The following is a 14,890-nucleotide window of genomic DNA, read 5'->3' on the forward strand; positions in this document are numbered from 1 at the left end:
GTGGAACTTGAAGTTCACCTTCAACACCCACATCACCCAGCCTGGAGAACGCTGGGAAGGCTAAGGAGTGAAGCTTTCCTTTCTCCCGGGAAAGAACCGGAGGTCTGAGACACATAAAGGACCCGAGAACAGCAGAGGTCCACATGGGGAGGGCAGTAAGATCACTTACGTGCAGACATTCCAACTGGATGGACAGTTCCAGAACTCTTTCAAGTCCAGACAGGAATCCAGGTGTCCAGATTGCTAGGCCTCGGAACCTCCGCTCCAGCGACTTGAGCAGACAAGGGACTGACGGCTCGGGAACTAGGAAGTCCACGGGGATTTAGCTGCGGACCCGGCTGGACCCAGAGGCTCGCTTGATGTCACCAGGGCTTGCCCACTGTCTCTTGGTGCTTCCTGTCTCTCCTCGGCCTCTCCCGAGGTCTGCTCTGAGGTGTGAGCAGGATGGCCACAAGCCAGGCCCAGCTTCACAGGCCTGTGACCAAGGGCAGTCACCCAGGCCCTCATGCTCAAAGGACCCCATGCTTGGGGTGCAACGCTCTGCAGCTGCTGTCTTGAAATCGTAACGACTCATCTCTGAATCTGTGCTTTGTACGTGAACTCTGATGGGACCGTGGAGTATGTGGGAAGGACTTGAGCTCCCAACCGTGTACTATCCTGTCTCTTGCCACTTCTCTGCCTCCCTGGGCTGGCTTCTCAGCTCCCCACCCCTTCCCCCCAGTACCCCGGCGCCGCCTGGCCTCCCCCTCCTTGTGACCGCTGCCACCTTCCACCCCGGGCACAGGCACAGGGAGGGTTGGGGACAGGGATCACAGGGCAAGCCAGCAGCCATCGTCCCTCGATTGGCAACACCACAGCCTGTCTGGCGGGCACCCAGAGACCCTGTCTAGGCAGGGGCGAGCCTGTCACCTTCCCCCATCCAGGACCTGAGATCCCCAGATCACCTCTGCTGTAGGTCTGAGGCAGAGACCTGTGGGAAGGAAAGGGGCCTGGTCAACTTCTCCAGGCCCCAACCTTAGGCCAAGGTTAGAGACAGTCTGGTGTTTGGTGGGAGGGGAAATTCAGCAAGTGTCAGGCCCAGGGGAGGCAGGGAGCCTGCACTTGGGGCACCCATGGCAGGGGTGGAGTCTGGAGGGTGGAGCTCCGCGTGGGGGGTTGGGGGAGGCCCACTCCTCCTCCTCCTCCTCCTCCAGCCTTCCCGAGTGCTCTGTGTTTGTCTTCTCTGGCCCGCTCGGGGTTCCCTCAGGGACAAGCCACAAAATAAAAACCGTATGATTTGGGGGATTCTGCACAGGAATTCAAGGCTCCGACATTTGCATTTAAAACTGGTATTCACAATATAGAGCGGAATGGTAACATCCATGCTAATCATTTAAAAATTTTTATTTTTCTTTACTTAGAATGACATTAAACATTGAATTAAAAAAACACCGTGACAAGCAGAGTGTGAGCTTGCAGAAACAAGTGACAGCATTCTATGTCCTTTTCATGCCCTTTGTCCTGCTTTCCGAGCAAGGGGCCCTGCATTTTTCTCTTGTCACTGGGCCCCACCATGACGCAGCTGGCCAGGCCACTAGCATCCCCGGGACAACACTGTCCCAGCTTAGCAACCCTGCAGAAGGGGCATGGACCCACAGCTCCCACCCGGAAGTACCAGGGCTCACACATCATGGGCACAGTCCGGTCACGTGCTCATTCCTGAGCCAATCACAGAGGACGAGGAGGCAGGGGTCCTCCGACGGCGGGGGGTCTGGGCATGTGTCCATCCCTGAGACTAGAGGGTTGGCCAGCCCGCCTGAGTCCTTTCCAGTGGGTTCTCCATGGGGAAGAGGGATTCTGTTCCCAGAGGAATGGGGGCTGCCTGGTCACCAACCCCCAATGTCCTTCCTCTACACACTCCTCATGCTTAGTTTAAAAAATAAAAAACAGGGGCACCTGGTTGGCTCAGTCAGTGGTAGAGCACGCAGTTGTGAGTTCGAGCCCCACACGGGTGCAGACAGTACTTAAAAAAAATAAAATCTTTTTTTAAAAAAAGAGGGGCGCCTGGGTGGCTCAGTGAGTTAAGCCTCTGCCTTCGGCTCAGGTCATGATCCCAGGGTCCTGGGATCGAGCCCCACATCGGGGTCCCTGCTCAGCATCGAGTCTGCTTCCTCCTCTCTGCTTCCTCCTCTCTTCCTCTACTTGTGATCTCTGTCTGTCAAGTAAATAAAGAAAAATTTTTAAAAAAAGAAAAGAAAACAGCGGACCAGAGAGCAATTTTGTTCCACTCTCCTGGCCCTTATGTCTCCAGTCTCCTTTGCTGGGTCCTTCTCCCATTCCATGAAATGCCGCGGAGGTCCTGGGCTCTGGCTTTTGTTCCCTTCTCCTTTCCTGCCACCTTCTCCTGGAAAGGCTCATGTAGTCCCCTCAACCTCTCCTGACATCTCTGTCCCCAGCTGGGACCTCCATGATGAACGTGGCTCAGGGGTCCCAACCCACTTGACCTCTCCTCTTAGGGTCCTGGGTGTCGCAGAGCTCCCGTCTCAAGCCAGTCCCTGCTTCCCCCGTCTTTCCCATCCAGTCAATGGAGCAGCCAAGTGCAAGTTGCTCTGGCCCCAAACCCCAGAACATCTGGACTTCTTTTCCCATAAGCCCACGTCCAGTCCCGCCCTTGACCTCCCGTAGCTGTCCTTCAGAAGAGATTCCCACCTGCCCTCTCCCTCTCCTCCCGGTGCCTGGAGACCGGAGGACTGCGCTAACCTGCTCGCTGCTCTCCCCCGTCCTCCCTTTTGCCCTCTGACTGTCCTGCTTCCATTTCAAACCCTTTAAGTTAGATCACAGCACCACCCAACTCCAAACTGGCCGGGAGGGTGATGGTTGCAAACCGGCTGGGGAGGGGGCAGAGTTCATTGGTGTATCGCCGGCCAACGTCCGGGCTGTGGAAATACGGCCACCCTGGCTGCTCCGGCTGTCCCCGTGACATCGCTGATGGCGTGGCGGGAAGGAGTGGTACACTATCGCATCCCATGAGCCAGCCAGAGGAAGTCCGGCCACGCCACTGCTCCTGCCCCGCGGGGCGTAGATGAACAGTGCCCCCTCTGGCGTGCGGGGCACCCCCGCCCCAGCCCCGCTGCCCTTGCGCTCAGCCCCCCAGTCTCCATGAGTGAGTCGGGGCGCTCCCGCCTCCTGCGTGCATCGCCAGGATCTTCCCACCTCAAGGGCTGGGCCCTTGCTGTGGGTGGCCTGGGCCGGGGTGTTCTCCTCTCAGCCCTCTCCTGGCTAACTCTCTCTCTCTCCCTTGGGTCCCTCTGCCTCAGTGTCGCCCTGACTACCCCCTAGACTTGTTCCCCCTCTACCGCCCGCGCCGGTGTTCTTCTCATAGCCCTTGTGGCTGGCGGGTGTTTCACTGTCCGTTCCTTTGCTCACTCCTCTGTCTGCTCACTAGAATGTAAACTCCACCAACCAGGGAGTTCACGGGCTCGCGGCTTCTGGAGAGAGCGGAGCCTGGCACCCAGCAGGTGCTCAATAAACTTCTGCTGGCTGAGTGACCCCACCTCCCATGGGTCGGGCAGGCATGGGGAAGGCGGCTGTGAATGAGCTCTGGCCCCCGTCAGGAACACAGAGGAGGCACCAGGGGAGGGCCTCAGAACAAGGGGGAATGGCTGTTTCCGGTGGGCAGGGGGGAACCTTCAGCGCCAGGATGGACACTTGCCCTGCTATGTCGGCGGGGGGCATCTCTGTGAGGTCAAAAGCAGGACAGCTCCTGCTCAGTGTCTCTCTTCCTGCTCTGCCTTTCTGCCCTTGTTTGGGGAGTGGGGGAATGTCCCTTAAATCCAGCCTACCCAAGGCCAAGTCCACACGGTCTGCCTTGACGGTGCTGCCTGAGTTTGGCAGTGAACCACAGAAGCACAAGACGTCAGAGCCTGGGACACTCGGAAGTCATCCTGCCAGGCTGGCTCTCCATGGGGCCCCAGGGCTCCCGCACTGAAGCGGGGGGATGGACAGCCTGGCTCCCGGGGCTCCATCCAGCTCCTGCTGTCCAGTTTTTTCTAAGATAACTCCAGGGACAGGAAGTCTTATTCCCTCCTTCATTCATTCATTCATTCATTCAGGTATTGGGCCCCTGTCCACTGTGGGACATTCATGTTCCAGGGCCTGGAGATTTCAGTGGTGACCACATAAACCTGCTTCCTGCCCTCCAACGAAGCTTGTGTTCTATTGAGAGAAGGGATGATAGCCAAGTACGCAAATCAATAGATAATAAATTCCGATCATGATGAGTGTCATAGAGGCAGCTACAACAGAGAGCAGGAGGGGGAACGGCCGGCCTGGGGGAGGCTCCCTCAGCAGCAACTCAGAGAAAGCAAGGAGGGCCCCTTGGAGGTGGCGGCATCTGAACAGAGCCCTGAACAACCAGACAGAACCTCTGCTCACCATGAGACTGCAGCAATCCAAGCAGAGGAAACAGCAGGTACAAAGGTCCTGGGGCAGGAATGAGTTCGGCACCTGGGAGGACCAGGAGAGAGCAGTGCAACTGCAGGGCAGGAAGCAGGGGAGAGTACAAGGAATTGGAGGACTCAGATCATGTGGTGGACTGCTCCACCAGCAGTGAGACAACGATGGGAACTTACCTTTGAGCAGCTCAGTGTGGAACCGGGGTTTGGAGGGCAGAGAGGAGTCAGGAGACCAGAGAGGAGGCTGCCACACTGGTAAGAGCTGACTGGCTGAGGTCGAGGCGGCCACAGTGCAAATAAGGGAGAAGTGGACAGATGAGGGTTGTACGTTGGAGACAGACCCAATGGGACCTATCTGCCTGTTCCATCTGGGGAGTGGAGGAGAGGCTGATGCGTGAATTTGGGGCCTGATGGAGGCTGTCGGCTCAGATGGGACTCGGAGGACAACCGGGAGCACCACGGGGCAATAAGCAGTTTCCCCTGGAGCAGAGAAGCCTTCGTCTTGCCCAGCGGGAAGTGCCTCGTCAGGCTGATGACGTAGGAGCCACGTCTGACAAACTGTTTCCATCCTGACTCACGGGGTGAGCTGGAGACCTTGCGCCATCCTCGCCGCCCCCCCCCTCCCCACACACACAGAGTTTCCTCTTCCCTGCTATGGGAAAGGGATGCCATCTTCTCAGGCCAGAACTCTCACGACGGTCCTTGTGACCTGCCTCTTCCTTGTTTTGTGGGACTGGCCCTGCCTCCCGGAGAGAAATGGGGCTCTGGAAGCAGGTGCCTCTTCCGTGGGGCCAGGGTCTGGGGCCCGTTCTGGAGAGACGGGCTCTGCGGCGAGAGGAGGAGGGCTCTCGGGCCACGTCCGTGGAGACTGCTTGAGGCAGGCAGGGCCACCCTGAGGTTTCAGGTAAGGCCCAGGGAGAGGCCACAGGAGCTGCAGCAGGACGGAGACCAGCAGCGCCCTGTCCAGCCAGTGACTTCCCCCACCAGGGCCTGGTCCCGCCTCTGTGGAATGCGAACATAGTTGGCCCATGGTGAGGACGAAGGAGACATGCTTTTAAGCACATCACCCAGGGTCAGACACACAGGCTGGGCTCAAGAAGCACCAGCTCCAAGGTCTCCTGGGAACACCCCAAGGACAGGCTACAGGCAGCTTCTGGGGCTTAGAGCAGCAATGGCAGATGAGGACATCGGGGCCAGGGACATGCCGGGAGGACTCACCAGGCCCCTCTGGTCAGGCTAGAGGCTGGGCCCGGGTGTCAGCAGGCAGCAGTGGGACGAACCCCTCCGGCTACACCTCACAGCCTTCCCAGAGGTTCTCGTGACTTGGGGTCCTCGTCCCACCCCCAAGGAAGCCTCCCCGACCCTGTCCTCTTCAGTCCCCTTGTTCCCTAAAGGCTCTCATGTGTCGTTCTAAAACCTCCATGAGGGACTGAAGGCCATCTCTGAGCTCAGCGGTGAGGACGTCTGTGTTGGGGCCCCATAGCCTGGGTGGGCATCCCTCTCACCAAAGCTGTCCTTACCCCTCTGTGCCTCTGTCCCTGTGTACTCACCCCTGGTGGCTGGTGAAGATTACATGAGATGCTGTGAGAGAGAGAGAGAGAGAGAATACAGGCAAAGCCCGATATGAGTGCTTCCCCTACACAGCATCGTATGGTCACCCCGGCGAGACCATGTTTATTTGTCCCCACTTAGTACCTAAGGAAACTGAGGCTCAGACAGGTTAAGTAACAGGCTCGAGGCCACACAGTGGGAAGTAGAGCCCACACACACCGCGACCATTCCACTCCCCACGACTTGCAGAACTGAGGCAGCAGACTCCAGAGGGTCGGCCCAGAGAGCAGACAAACCCCAAAGTCCCCACATGGAGGTCTGAGCCGTCTGGTCCAGCCGAGGCCCGACTCTGGTTATCTGGGGATGGGGGTGTCTGCACTGGGCCTGCCTTTTCGATGTCCCTTTGGAACAGCCCCCTAGTCCCAAGCACATCAGGAGGGAAAAGGGAAAAAGATGTGGACATGTAGAGGTCTGCAAAGGTCCAGCTGGAGAGGATACTGAGCGTCACGGAGCAGTGGCTGTGGACAGGGGGAGGGCACTGGGACCCGAACCCAGGACTTGGCAGCCTGCCAGGGCAGAGGGATGCCCTTCCTGCCCTCTCTCTGCTCATGGAGTGCAGACTTTGGGCCCGCCACTGCAGACGCTATCTCCATGCCCTGGTTCTCGGCTGCCCCGGCATCAGAGCCCCCCGCAGCTTTGCAAGGGAAATGAGGGAAATGGAGGGAAATGGAACCGTCCCTCTCTTGGTTTATTCGCTGCCACCCCCATTCCAGGCTGCAGGAGGCAGAAAAAGCAGCTCAACTCTGGGGTTGAATTCAGGACCCAACCCATGTCTGCTGGGATCCTGAGAGCGGAGACCGTCTCCCAGGGGTCACCACCAGCCTGGGGAGGCTGCGGATGCTAAGATGCCCACCAGGGAGCACAGCAGCCTTCCCTTGCCAAGTCCAGCCTGCTGGAGTCCTCATCACTGGTCGTCCGCCCAATACCTCTCCTCCTCCAGGAAGCCTACCTGCATATCTGAGTAGGGCTTCTCCTCCCTTGGGTCCCTCCTGCTTCCCTGCCAGAGGTATACCAGACTTGGCGCTCTTTAGGGGAGAACCTTTTCTATTAGTTTTTTTTTTTTTTTCTTATTACAAAATAACCTGTGGACACTGTAGAAAGATGTAAAAATCAACAATGAAAACCAACAGGCAAAGTTAAAACTTACCCACAATTACTTTCTCTTTCTTCTGTGGTTCACTAATGTTTAGCATTTTCCTAACTGTTCTGGGGGAGCAGGAAAAGCAACAAGGATCCCCACCACCCAGAGAGAAGCACGTCACTACCTGAGAAACAGCCTCGCAGCCCTCAGCCCAGGTAGACGGACAGAGAAGGATGGATCAAAAATGCAGATTTTTGCTGTTTTACAAAAAGTTCGACTTTCCGCACAGTCCTTGGAGCGGTTTTACCTGCTCAGCAACAAACCAGTCCTGAGCATCTTTCCAGAAGAAAACACGGATGAGCACGTCCTCTGATGGCTTATGTACGACTGTTTTCGTCCTGCTTCTCAGAATCCCCAACTGTTGGACACACGGGGCATTAGAAGTTGTGTTACAAGGTGCTCCAGGAGGAAGGGCCCCGTCTGTCCTGTCACCGTAGCCTCCAGGCACCTGGTGCAGGGCTTGGAGCGGAAAAGGCTCCGGTGATGTTGGCCGAGTGACTGAGCCAACGTCGGCCTCCGGGAGCAGCCTGGCCACTGAGCGCCGACCTGGGCCTCCCCGGCCCCATGAGGACTCTGGGGCCTCAGCTGCTGTGGCCTTCAGCTTCCCCAGGGCTTTCCTGTCTCTTTTTTTTTGTCTCGGCCACTCTAACCACACCCTTACTTCTCCCCCAGCCCACCCCACTTCTGCCTTGGTCCCGGTGCTGAGTGGAAGGGGTGGGCCTCCGCGCCAACCACAGAACCCCAAGCAAACAGTCCCTTACCACGCCCTGCCTCCCAGTTGGGTGGCCACGCCTCCGACACCCCCCACTAAGCATCCGGGGGGGGGGTGGCTGCTGCCGTACATGTCGCCCCCATAGCCAGGGCGTGCTGACTGCCCGGAGCAGGGGACAGGCGGGTGGCCACGAGAGGACCCGCAGAGGAAGCAAGGCCTCAGCTGAGCGCTGAAGGATGACCAGGGGTTCCCCGTGGGCAGAGGGCCAGTCCCTGCAGTTGGGTGGTCCAGGGAGTCCAGGGAACAGAATGGAGGCCGGTGCAGCTGGGACCCAGGGTGCAGGGAAGGAAGGGAGCTGGAGTCCTGGAAGAGACCGGGGAGGGGGATTCCTGGAGGTCCCTGCAGCCCAGCCCGCCCCCCCCCCCCCCCAGTCCACCAGGACTTAGGCCTCAGCAGCCCAGCCTGCCTCACCATCAGCCAGGTCCAAACGCCCACCCAACGGAGCTCAGCTCAGCAGCCACCACTGAACTCGCCCACCCCAGCCCAGGCACCAAGGGACAGTCCCCAGGGTCACTGAGAACTCAGCCCCTTCCCTTAGCACCAAACCCTACTTTAGTCTCCCCCTGCCCAGCCCGGAGTTCGCTCTCTGCCCCGCACGAAGCCTTCAACACAAGTCCCAGCCAAGTCCCAGCTAAGTCCCAGCCCCATAGCTGGCACCCAGCTTCCGACCCAGCACCCAGACAGCTGTCAGTGTCCTAAAACTCAGTCTTGATGTCTTTCTGTCTCTTTCTCTCTCCCAATCCCTACACCCCCTCCCCGCACCACCACCACCCCCCCCCCCCCCGGCACCAGTTAAACACCTTTCCTGGCCACGGATACACTTACTGGGGCGTGCTGTGGGCCAGTCTGGCTGGCACTGGGATAGAGCACCAGGTGTGTCCCTGCCTTCCGGCCGCCCATCGACTAGCGGAGCAGACAGATGTGAAGCACATACATTTCGTATTACAAACCTCACAATTCGGTGAGGTTGTGTCGCGTCGAGGGGATGGGTAGTGTTACGGGAGTCTCAGCTCCGAGCTCTCCGCAGACCAGCCCCCATCTGCTTTTCCAGCTCTGCCTCCCGTGACCCACACCTCCACACCTCCGCTCACAACAGGCTCCCCCACCAGAATGCCCTCTGTCTCTGCCCGTCATTCCAGACCTCGCTCAAACACCACCTCCTCCCCGGAGCCTTCCCTGAGCCCCTGCCCAGAGTCGATCATCCCGTTTCCCCCACAGCTGGTCCAAGATCCCTCTGTTTCCACTAGGTTAGAAGTTTCTTTTCTTAGTTTTAGGATTTTTTAAAGTCATCTCTGCGCGCAGCGTGGGGCTCGAACTCACGAACCTGAGATCAAGAGTCTTGTTCTTCATCCACTGAGCCAGCCAGGTGCCTCAGGCCAGAAGTGGCTTAAAGGCAGGATTCTCACCTTTTTCATCTCCACGCACCTGCAAATGCTGTGTCCATAGCACATGCTTACTGCTTGTCAGACGCAAGGAGAACATGTCGCCGGGCTTGGGTGCAAGTCTTGGGTGCGCCTGGCCCTCCCTTTTGTTCTCTTTCAACCCCAGTCCTGCCAGGGATTCTGCTAGGAAGGGCCTCTCTGGGCCCACCACCACACCCGCGAGCACGACCTCAGCGCCCTCTGAGCCAGGAACACAGGTGCAGGTCTCCACTTGTTCTCTGGGGCCTCTCTGGTCCGGGATGGTGGGCAGCTGACGCTCCCTCCTCCAGCGCCAGCCCCACACTCGGCTTGCCTTAGCGCCCCGGGAGCCCCAGGAAGTGAGAGCAACGCAGCCCACCTTTGCTGAGGGCAACTCATCCTCCTCCCATCCCATCACCCGGGCCCCAGCCCGCTGGCCAGCCTGCTCTGAAGCCCTTGTCTGTGGGCTCGGGGTCCAACTGTCCCCCACAAGCCCCCGTCTCCTGCCCGCCCCACCCCACAGGCAGGTGGGGACAGAAGGAAATCCAGAACAAGGCAGGAGGCACGAGTCGTTGCGAGGGTCCCCCTTCCCTCCGCTAAGAAGGGACAAGCAGCCTGGCATCTTTCCAAGGCCTTGCGGCCATCAGCCTCCCCACTTCAGCACGCGATGCACAGGGCCTGCAAACACACCGATCATCACCCCCCTTCGAGCCTTCCCTGACCTCGAGCCCTCTACCCGCTCTGCCCATCTCTGCTCCCGTTCCAGCAGAGCTCTGGAGGGAAGTGAGGGGTTGTGCTAGAGTGCTCTTCGCTCTGCGGTCCTCCTCCCAGACAGGAGGGTCTGGGCTAGAGACCCCACCTCTGTGCTCCTGGGAGCCCCTGGTGGGGCCTCATGAGGACGCAGGAAGTACATCCTCCTCTACATGGGATTCCCACTCCCGCCCCAGCCCTCTGCCGCCCTGCCACCCACCCTGCCCAAGCAGCCCTCAGCAAGGCACAAAGACCCAAGGCTGGTTCCATCCTCTTAGCCACACGCCCAGGGCTCTGACCTGAGGGTCCTCTGGCCCCCCTCTCCTACTGGTCTCCCCAGAACCAGCCAGCCCTCCTCTTGCCTTTATATCCTCCTCCTGCCTTGGTGACCCCCAGGACCTGTCTCTTGCTGATCACTCCCTAGTCCGACAGCCCGGCCCCGCCCTTGGCTCGAGATCAGCAGACCCAGATGCCCACACCTCCTCTTAGACGCTAACGGGCATCCCCCAGGGCCCCCAACAGTAAATTCCCCCTCCATATCTGCCCCCCCCTCAGAAAACGGCATCCATTGGGCTGCGCAAGCCAAGAATTGGGGCTGCTCTGGGCTTCTTTTCCCTCTCACACCTTCCTTCCTGTTGGTGATCGCTCTAAACACGGCCGAAATGGGACCCCCCCTCACTGCCTGCACACTGAACCCTGACCCGGGCCGCCATCCCCACGCCTCCTGGTGCCCCACATACTCCAGGCCCCGCTCACTGGCCAAAGCCTCCCGCAGCCGCCCAGAGCATACTCGGAGACCAAAGCCCAAACCTGGCAGTAAGGACCTGTGAGGACCCTGCCTCCCGACGCCCCCCCCCCCGCCCCAGCTTCCAGCTGCTCCCCCTCCCCCCGCCCCCCACTCAGGAGGTCTCTCCAGGATGCACTCGCCGTCCTCCAAGGGGTCTTTCCCAACCGTGTGGCTCAAGCCAAGCCCAAGTCCCGATTAACCACTTGTCATTTCCTTCCTGACACCCACCACCACCTCACACGCCGGTACTTGGGGGCTGACGGCGGTCTTCCGCGAGAGAACGAGGAAGACGCAGCCACCGGCCATCTGGGAAATGACTGGGTCCTCACAGTCCATGGCCGGAGGAGCAATACGCCCACTTTCCTGACTAGGAAGCTTCTCAATTAGGGTCTCCCAGCTGGTAAGTGGCACAGCGGGCCGGAAGTTGGCTCGGGGGGGGGCCTGGCTTGAGGCAGGGCTCCCCGCCACCAGGTCGGCAAGGCCTCCGCGGCCAAGAGAAGGGCCAAGGGCTCATCCTCCGAGGAGACTCACCTACAGACACAAGCCCACGAACAGGTGAGTGTCCGCCTCAGGTACGACGGCCCCCCCGACTCCCAGCTCCGGCACGATAGGGACAGAAGGGTTGGGGGAGGGCAATACAGAAAGTGCACCCCACACGCCACAGCGGCATGGCTCGCAGCAGAGTCGGGTCCAAAGGCTCTCCCGTCAAGCCTGAAGTCCGGAAGGGTGACCGCAGGAATCTGCTCCGAGCCAGGCCCCGGGCTGAGGACCTCACATCCTTCACTCACTCCTGGCCGGCACCCTGTGACAGTCCCCATTGTGCATTGAGGAAGCCAAGGCTTAGAAAGATTCTGTACCTTACTTCCCGCTGGGGTTGGGGACAGCCAGGACCCACCAGAGCCCGCTTGGGCGACCGCCGCATGTTCACTGGCTGCCCAGGGAAGGCTCAGTCCAGATGCCGCTGAGCCCGCCAAGCCCCAGACACCAAGGCCTGCGGGAAGGGGACCTGATAGGGAGACAAACGGGCACGTGGAGAAGGAATAAACAGGTGGCATGAAAAGACACACCGCACACGGGTGACAGGTGCAAAACAGAGGCTTTAATCCCAACAGCAATGAAGGCGCATGGGGCTGGACGGGCACAAGGAGGACAGGGCAAGAGGAGCCAGGAGGGCGGTGGTCTGGACCCTGGGAGGGAGGCCGGCACTGGGCCTCTTCTAGGAAAACAATTTCCGTGACTCTAGTGGTTCCCGTCCTGGCCTCTGCCCAGGCCATCGGCCCAGATGTGAGGGTCAAGCCCCTGAATTGTGCTTCTTGGGAGCTCCCCCTTCCCAAAGGGATGTGGACCCGGATAGAGGGTGGGGTAGTGGAGAAAGGCAGGCCTGGGCTTGAGCCAGGGAGAGCCTGTGAGAGGCTAGCCCAAAAGCAGGCCTAGGAAAAAACTCGGGACCTGGCATGCCAGCAACCCCTCACCCAGCCCAGCCCCTGCCAACCCACAGAGCCAAACGTGGGCTTGGGGAAGGCGGGCATGGCTGCCTTGTCCTGGAGAGCCAGTAGGTGAAGTTCAGGGAGAGGGGAGGATGAGGGGGGGTTGCTGCTGAGTGCTCCAGCAGCCCCTGACCCACTGCCCTGAAGGGCAGGGAAATAGGGCCAAAGGGCCCTGGAGAAGCAGCAGGGAGGAGGGAGCAGAAGCTAAGATTCATGAGGAATCCAGGTTCCCCACAGGCCCAGTGGGCCCCAGCCCCTCCCTGTCTCGGCCACCCCCTCCCAGTCTGAGAAACTTTGGAAAAGCAAGCCTCACCGGGTCAGCCAGTGAGCAGGCCCTATACCCAGTGCCTACCCGAAGGGCAGCTTCCAGAGGCCACCCCGGTAGAGGGCGGCAGGAGTGGTTATGGCCAGAAAACCCAGCAGAGCCTTAGGGCAGAGAACAGAGAAGCCAGGATGAGGTGCTGGACACGGGCACCAGCAGGCCCAGGGGCCGATGCTCTTCGGTTCCCGAGCCCACCCCAGGCTGGCCGCCAGCCTCGGCCTGCAGCCTTGAGAACCCCCAGACACCACCCCAACATGGCTTCAGAAACAGAACCACCCCCCGGGAAGCAACCGCTCCAACCCCTAAGAAGGCAACAGGACCTGGGAAAGGAAAGCAAACCGCAACCCCCTTCCCCTCCCAGGGGTGCAGACCAGCCCGGGTCCCGAGCGGGACTGGACGGGAAAGGAGGAGAGGAAGGCCAAGCGCAGGGCTGGGGCCCGAGCACACCCCGCCCCCTGCCATGGGGAAACGGGCCCCACTTTGGTCACTTCGGGTCCTTCACCCTTATGCCTGGAGCCTCCCTCAACCCCGCGCTCACCTCCCACCCCAGCAGACAGCCTCTCAGCAAACAGAAAGAACAGGGGGAGGGGTCGGGGAGTGACTGGAGCTGGGGCACGGGAGGGCAGGCACAGGAACCACAGCCCGGGTGGCTCCAGCTGCTCCGCCCCTAGCATGAGGTGACCGGATGGATGGGCAGCAGGCTCCCGAACTTGAAGTGTTGGATCACAGGAAACTTCTCCAGGCACTGTGAAGGGGAGAGGGGAGAACAGGTGAGGACAACACGACACCCATCAGGGGCCTACTCAGCCTCTCAGGCTTCCGAGGGACCCAGGCACAACTCTGGAGCCTCAGACCAGCAAGGTACCCAGAAAGCGTCCAGCCAGGGCCCAGGGGGGCCATCCAAGGGGAGCTCCCAGGCCTTCAGGGAAAGGCAAGGCTTCCTACCTACTTCTGACCACCCTCTCCCATCCAAAGACCGCCCCCCCTCCCCACTCCATGACAATCAGACCCACCAAATGATGAGTGAGGGAGAGGGAGAAAGGAAGGGCAAGAGAGGGCAGCCCAACCTCATGGTTGAAAAGAACCTTCCAGACCATAAGGGAGCCCCCTAGCCCAGGTCCTGGTCCTGGAGGAGAGGTGTGGGGACATTTGGACACAAGCCTAAGAAGGGTCCAAGACCAATTTTTCTGCAATTTTCAGTTCACAAACTGAAAAAGACACCTTGGCTGGCACTTCACAGTCAGAGAGTAAGAACCAGTTAACGTCCCCCAACCCCCAGGGCAATTCCCAGCAGCTCTGTGCGTGGGGCAGATGGACAAGAACACCGAACGGGGGAATGGCCTGACTCCCTGAACCCAGGCCAGACGGGCTCTGGGGGAGACAGGGAGGTTGGCAGGGCCTGGCTGGCTCACAGGCAGGTGGGCCCCAGGCCACACACCTCTGCCCTCTGACCCAGGCATGGCTTAGCACCACCCGGGACCAGAAAAGGGAGGGCGAGCCCCAGCTCCCAGCCTCCCTACGCCAGTCCTGCTGTGCTCACACGGGCCAGGTCCCTGGCTAACTCTCAGGCAGCAGCCCCTGGCAAGTGCGACCGCCTTCTCGCACACCTTTGACCACGGAAAACCGCCAGAACGGCTGGGGTGGAGCAGGACCCACGGCTTCAGATAGGGCGAGTCCCGCTCCGTGACTGTGCTCTCAGCCTCCTCCCAACTCAGGGGGACAAGGGTGTGCCACAGCGGCCCAGGTCCCCTCGCTTCAACAACCAGGTGCAGAAATCAGGGGTCTTGTCCAGCGGCGTGTATGTCAGGTGGGGGACAGTCAAGGCCTAAAGGGGGCCCAGGGGCTGAGCGGGAAAAGGAAAACCCTTCCACACGATGGAAGAAGGATGCAGAATGGAGCTCGGTGTGGGAGCCGAGCTCCAGGCCACAGCCAGACTGCGGGGCGTAGAAGGGAAAAAGTGGGGAGCAGGCAGGAGCGGGGTCCCTGGGGTGCGGGGAGGAGGAAGAGCAGAGCTCCAGGCCAGAGGCAAAGGCAGCTGCCATTGTGCTTATGTCATCAAGGAAGTGGTGGGAGTTTGTAAAAGGGGGCCCCCAGGGCCCTGGAATTCCAGAAAGGGTCAAAGGTCACCCTGCTTCTAGCTCTCACTCAAGAGAAGCTGCAAAGGCCAGAGGCTTAGCAGGAGGGGGC

The 14,890-nt window shown here is 60.0% G+C and overlaps 1 protein-coding gene across 6 annotated transcripts in view; it reads right to left on the minus strand.

The window, feature by feature from the left end:
* Positions 1-11,971: 11,971 nt before the first annotated feature.
* The window catches only part of PTPA (protein phosphatase 2 phosphatase activator), a 30,577-nt gene continuing 27,658 nt past the window's right edge, over positions 11,972-14,890 (minus strand). For all 6 annotated transcript variants that reach the window (XM_046023697.1, XM_046023696.1, XM_046023694.1 and 3 more), the window contains one exon: positions 11,972-13,448. In XM_046023697.1, coding sequence (XP_045879653.1) covers positions 13,371-13,448 — 78 coding nt within the window. In that variant the 3' untranslated portion in view covers positions 11,972-13,370. The remainder of the gene's footprint in view (positions 13,449-14,890) is intronic.

This window comes from Meles meles, chromosome 11 (genome assembly GCF_922984935.1).
Source record: "Meles meles chromosome 11, mMelMel3.1 paternal haplotype, whole genome shotgun sequence".
NCBI classification, from domain to species: domain Eukaryota; kingdom Metazoa; phylum Chordata; class Mammalia; order Carnivora; family Mustelidae; genus Meles; species Meles meles.